The sequence below is a fragment of the Prionailurus viverrinus genome, chromosome E1 (genome assembly GCF_022837055.1).
Source record: "Prionailurus viverrinus isolate Anna chromosome E1, UM_Priviv_1.0, whole genome shotgun sequence".
Taxonomy (NCBI): Eukaryota; Metazoa; Chordata; class Mammalia; order Carnivora; family Felidae; genus Prionailurus; species Prionailurus viverrinus.
The window spans coordinates 51,695,839-51,701,838 of NC_062574.1; the positions used below are offsets into that span (position 1 = coordinate 51,695,839).

At 53.2% G+C, this 6,000-nt stretch overlaps 1 protein-coding gene and 1 long non-coding RNA gene across 5 annotated transcripts in view; one reads left to right on the plus strand and one right to left on the minus strand.

Annotated features, from left to right (window-relative positions):
- SLC38A10 (solute carrier family 38 member 10) overlaps positions 1-2,783 on the minus strand; it is a 45,478-nt gene extending 42,695 nt beyond the window's left edge. For 2 of the 4 annotated variants that reach the window (XM_047831691.1, XM_047831692.1), the window contains exon 1: positions 2,373-2,783. In XM_047831691.1, coding sequence (XP_047687647.1) covers positions 2,373-2,471 — 99 coding nt within the window. In that variant the 5' untranslated portion in view covers positions 2,472-2,783. The remainder of the gene's footprint in view (positions 1-2,372) is intronic. The other 2 variants (XM_047831693.1, XM_047831690.1) reach the window with 1 other exon arrangement.
- A 181-nt stretch (positions 2,784-2,964) lies between these two features.
- Positions 2,965-5,511, plus strand: LOC125151137 (uncharacterized). The gene is made up of 2 exons (XR_007146650.1): positions 2,965-3,100; positions 4,946-5,511. It is a non-coding gene; the product is annotated as an uncharacterized LOC125151137 (long non-coding RNA).
- The last annotated feature ends 489 nt before the right edge of the window (positions 5,512-6,000 follow it).

Below are 6,000 nucleotides of genomic sequence, written 5' to 3' on the forward strand. Positions count from 1 at the left end.
GGGAGGCCGGGCCACGCCAGGCAAGTCACAGTGCACGCTGGGATCTGTAGCGCTTACACACAGATGGGCGCCGTGGGCTCTGGAGCAGCAGGTGCAGCGTGGCCTGTCACCTCGGCAGGCAGGGCCCCTGTCCTCCTGCCCACGTGTCTGTCAACAGATCAGTAACCCACACGGGAGCTCTAAAGGAACGCAGGCTGGTAGGCCCTGGGTGGGGGACCAAGAATCTCCAGGGGCACCTGGCTGGCTGGCTCAGTCGGTAGAATGTGCACTCTTGATCTTGGAGTCGTGAGTACGAGCCCCGGGTTGGGGCTAGAGTTGACTTTAAAAATAAATAGATTGGGGCGCCCGGGTGGCTCAGTCGGTTAAGCGTCCGACTTCAGCTCAGGTCGTTGATCTCGCGGTCCGTGAGTTCGAGCCCCGCGTCAGGCTCTGTGCTGACAGCTCGGAGCCTGGAGCCCGTTTCAGATTCTGTGTCTCCCTCTCTCTGCCCCTCCCCCGCTCACGCTCTGTCTCTCTCTGTCTCAAAAATATAAAGGTTAAAAAAAATTTTTTTAAATAAAAATAAAAATAAATAGATAAAGGGACACCTTGGTGGCTCAGGTCATGATCTCGCGGTCCGTGGGTTCGAGCCCCGCATCAGGGTCCACAGGGACAGTGCAGAGCCTGCTTGGGATCCTCTCCCTCCCTCTCCCTCTGCCCCTCCCTCACTCGTTCTCTCTCTCTCTCTCTCAAGATAAATAAATAAACATTAAAAAAAAATTAAATGCAGGGCGCCTGGGTGGCGCAGTCGGTTAAGCGTCCGACTTCAGCCAGGTCACGATCTCGCGGTCCGGGAGTTCGAGCCCCGCGTCAGGCTCTGGGCTGATGGCTCGGAGCCTGGAGCCTGTTTCCGATTCTGTGTCTCCCTCTCTCTCTGCCCCTCCCCCGTTCATGCTCTGTCTCTCTCTGTCCCAAAAATAAATAAGCGTTGAAAAAAAAAATTAAATGCAGATTCAGGGGTGCCTGGCTGGCTCCAGTCAGTAGAGCATGTGACTCTTAACTCAGGGTCGTGAGTTCAAGCCCCATGTTGGGGGTGGAGCCTACTTAAAATAAAAAATTTTTAGGGGCACCTGGAGGGCTCAGTCGGTTAAGCATCTGACTTCGGCTCAGGTCGTGATCTCACGGTTCGTGGGTTCAAGCCCCGCGTCAGGCTCTGTGCTGATGGCTCAGAGCCCGGAGCCGGTTTCAGATTCTGTGTCTCCCTCTCTCTCTGCCCCTACCCTGCTTGTGTTGTGTCTCTGTCTCTCAAAAATAAACACTCTTTTAAAATTAAAAAAAAAAAAAAATCTCCAGATTAAAAACATAAATGTGCTATTTTTACCCAAAAGATGCTCAATATGAAAAATGCAAAGTGTCTGTTACTCCAAAACCAAACTACTGATGCCCACTTTCAGTTCCGAAACGTCATTTTATTTTCATTTTTCTACCTATTTGGTTTCATCACGCAAGACCGGTACGTGTGGCCTTGCGGGCCACCTGCCCTCCCCCCCCCCCCACCCCCTGCCAGGAAGCAGCTCTCTCCAGCGGGCAGGGAGAGCCGCAACTCCATCCACCGGGCACTGAAGCTAAGAAGTTCATTTTTAGGGAAGAAGTTGCCCAATTGACAATTTCACCAACGTTCCTCTTCTAAAGTCCCAAACACTTATTTTTTGTGCGTTATTTAAACAGAAGCCAAATGAATCCACATCTCAAAAATGGTGACTTTTTTCCATCCGGTCGTTAATGCCCGACACCTATTTTTCAATAGATTTCCGATTTTTTTCCACCGAGGTAAGATTTACATATGGTGACACCCACAATCTAGCAAATTCTGTAACGACCTTGGAACCAACACCCCAATCTAGTTCCAGGACCGAAGGACTTGACTTGTGCCCCCCCCCCCAACACACACACACACGCCCCCATTACAAATGCAGTCGGGTCAGAGTTTTTTTAAATAATAAAGAGGGGGCGCCTGCCTGGCTCAGTTGATCTCAGGGTCCTGAGTTCGAGCCCCAGCACCCAATCTCTTGGGTGCAGAGATTACAAATAAAATCCGTAAAAAAAAAAAGTTATAGTCCTAAAGAGGAATAACACCGAATCCTGTGGCCACTCCCCACCTGGGAAACATCACTCCGCTTTGCCGCGCTCTGCACCGGGGTCTCAAGCGGTTAACCGGGAACTCTCCGGCCGAAGCCGAAACTCCGCTACCGCTCGCCTTTTACGGAGGGAATCCTCTGGGGCTTCTCCCGCACATCCACCCGGCCCTGGCTCCCCGCGCCCCGCCAACAGCCGACCCTGGGCCGGGTGAGCCCGCGGCGGCGAGAGGGCGACCCCTGTCCCGCTGGACTCACCTGTTTGAAGCAGAAAGGCATGGTGAGCACACTGACCCCTACTATGCTGTTCACTATGTTGGTGATCAGCCCCCAGTTGGAGGCGGCGGCCGCCGTCATAGCGCGGTGTCTAGGGCCCGGGAGCCCCGGTCCCAGGCGCTGGACGACCGCAGGATGCGAGACCCTGAGGGGAACGGGCGGCTGCCTGGAGGCGGCGGCCTCACGGGAAGGCGGCAGGGACAGTCAACCTCCAGACCTCGCCAGGCTTTCCGGCTGCCTCATGGCATCGCCCCCCTCCCCCACTAGCTCTCGCTGGCCGCCTCCGGGTCCCCGCGCCCACACGCGGAAGAGTAGCCAGGCAGCAGCCAGGGACACCTCAGCCCGACTTCACGGCCGCCTCTGCGAGAACACTTCCGCCTTCCGCAGCCTCCTCTGCCCGGAAGTGACGACAGGAGGCGGGCTCTGAGGGGCGAGCACCAATGAAAGGCGGGCCTGGAAGGGCAGGCGGTGTCTTGCGGCGCTGGCGTGAAGGAAGAATCGACGTGGCCTGGTGGGGCGGGCCTCGGCGGATCGTGAGCCAATGAGAAGCAGGTGCGGGCTTCCGGGGCGGGGCTTGGGCCTGCGGTCGGCGGGTTGCAGGCGGGGTCTGCCGTGTTCGGGGTGAGGGTCCGCATCCGTCCGGAGCTTCAGGCCGCTTTTCCCGCGGTTCCGGTTTCTTGAGCCTCGCCTTGCAGGGGCTGGAGGACAAGGTCAGTGGCGGTCAGGAGAGAAAGGGCAGCGCGGCGCCTTTCGGGGAAGAGCGGGGCTTGGGGGGTTCAGTTTCAGCGATTACACTTTGGGACCGATTTCGGGGCGTGTGCTGGGTACCCTGGCCGCGGGGACCGGGGCTTAAGTGTTGGAGCTGAACACCGAACCAGTGTGGAGGAGCTAGCACCTCCGTTTTACGAGTGACACGCGGAGGCACAGAGAGGTTTGGTGGGCGCACAGCTGGTAGGAGAGGGCGTGGGGATCTGCTTCCTGGGCCGGCGCCCTTTAGCACTACACGCGGATCAGTGCAAAGAGAGAAGCTAACATTGTAAAATGGGGAGAGGAAACACTGTGAGAGGACAGGAGAGGTAGAGACCGATAGGACCCCGGAAATCTAGGCGGGCTTCAAGAAGGAGGTAGCTTCTGGGCCTGGCCTTGAGGGACAAACAGGAATGGAAGACTAAGGGAGGGAATGGAGAGAGGCCCTGAGACATCTGTGAATTCCCGGCACCTGGCGATGCTCACTCTGTGTCTGCTGACTGGATGGATAGAGACAGGAGGGCTGGGAAGGACCTTCTCAAGAGGAAGCAAGTAAATCCAAGCAAGCTGGAACTGTGCACAGGAAGAGTTACCAGCTGCTGGGAGAGGATATAAGGCAACCGCGTTTGTGGACACACCAAGGGCCTTCTGTCCTAGAGCAGAAGCTGATTCTTCAGCTGCACGCAGGGCAGCCACTAGATAAGTCTCTCCCCCCGCCCCACCCCACCCCAGACACGAGAGGAAGAAGAGGGAATACCAGGTAAAGAGTACTTAAATTCAAAGCCAAAACAGGAAATGCCATTTATTTCCCTTTATAGAAATCATACATACAATGATTTCCCTTTATAGAAATCAATTATTACTTACGTACTTTTTGTGAGATGTTAGCATGCAAGATAGGATATGAAACTCAAATGTGTGTTTTCACAGAGCGTAATAAATACTCGTGACCCCACCGTTCGGCTTTAAGACAGAATACTAACTTAGAGACTCCCTTTGGCCCCTCCACATGTCTACCTTCCTGTCCACTTCCCAGATGTGGACACAGCTTTTCGGGGTCATCACTATCCAGATTTTATCATTTCATTACTTTTCCTTTTTTTCAATGGGCTTCGTGCCAGGCGCAGAGCCCGACACAGGACTTGAACTCACCACCTTGAGATCAAGATCTGAGCTGAGGGGCGCCTGGGTGGCTCGGTTGGTTAAGCATCTGACTTTGGCTCAGGCCATGATCTCACGGTTCCTGGGTTCGAGCCCCACATCGGGCTCTGTGCTGACAGCTCAGAGCCTGCAGCCTGCTTCAGATTTTGTCTCTCTCTCTCTCTCTCTCTCTCTCTCTCTCTCTCTCTGCCTCTCCCCTGCTTGTGCTCTGTCTCTCTGTCAAAAATAAACATTAAAAAAAAAAAAAGAGGGGCACCTGGGTGGCGCAGTCGGTTAAGCGTCCGACTTCAGCCAGGTCACGATCTCGCGGTCTGTGAGTTCGAGCCCCGTGTCAGGCTCTGGGCTGATGGCTCGGAGCCTGGAGCCTGTTTCCGATTCTGTGTCTCCCTCTCTCTGCCCCTCCCCCGTTCATGCTCTGTCTCTCTCTGTCCCAAAAATAAATTTAAAAAAAAAAACGTTGAAAAAAAAAAAAAAAAGATCTGGGCTGAGATCAAGAGTTAGATGCTTACCCTACTGAGCCACCCAGGCACCCCCTCATTACTTTCCTTTAAAGGTTTACCACATATGGATATATCCCTAAACGATTACTGGGAAGTTTACTATTTGTCTCTTAATATTCATTTTTTCTGTCTCCCAAATTTCGCCAGCACATACGGCTGCCTAGGATAAAGAACGCACTTCCCAGCCTCCCTCGTGTCTGGTGACGCTTCATCCTACTGCTTGTAACATAGAGGTCATGGGCGGAAGCCGGCTCGGGCCATGCGGACCGTGGCAGGAGTGGAACAGCCAGCTGCAAGGAGCCTGGATCCCTGGACAACATGAGATTGCAGAGCCATCATCCCAGCCCCTGACTGCCTCCTCCACACTGCTCCACGGAGTGGAGACAAACCTCCCGTTTAAGCCATTGCTACTTTGGACTCCGTTGCATGAAGCCCAAGTTGTAGCCTAACTAATTCAGCAGCGTATGGGGGTAGAGCATTTGGGCCTTTTTGATGTTTCTACTCGTGGACTCACATGTGTGTATTCTTCTGTAACTTCCCTTTTGACTCAACCGTTGGCAAGATTCACCATCATACTGCTGCTCTGAATCATTCCTTCTTGCTGCTCTCTGGAAGTCTACTGTTCAGATAGCCCAGAATACATGTGTTTATGCTCCTGCTGAGGGCACCTGACTTGTTTCCAGTTATTTGCCATTATAAACAGTGATACAGTGGCGGTATTGTCTCTTTCCTCTGTTAGAGTTTCTCTAGAGCAGGAACCTACGAGGGGAATTGTAGATTCAAGAGTATGCGAGCCTTCGATGTTCCTAGATATGGCCGAACTGCTTATACTGTACTTCAAAGTACTTATAAGAGTTCTTGCGAGTTTATGTCGGAGGCTGGAAAACTTGCCTGCAAAGAGTCAGATAGCAAATGATGTGTTCTGCTTTGCAAGCCATGTGGACTCTATCCCAACCATTCAGTTCTGCTGTCGTAGCTCAAAAGCAGCACTAGACAGTACGTAAACAGAGGAGCGTGTCTGTGTTCCAATAAAGTTTTATTTACAAAAATACTGGGCGGCCCAATTTGGCCTGAGGGCCATACACTGCGCTCCCCTGCTCTGAATTGTCACCATCACTTGGTATCATCAATGTGGTCAATCTGGTGACTAAAATGAAATCTTCCTGTGGTTTTAATGTGTTCTCCTTACTTGTAGGTCAACC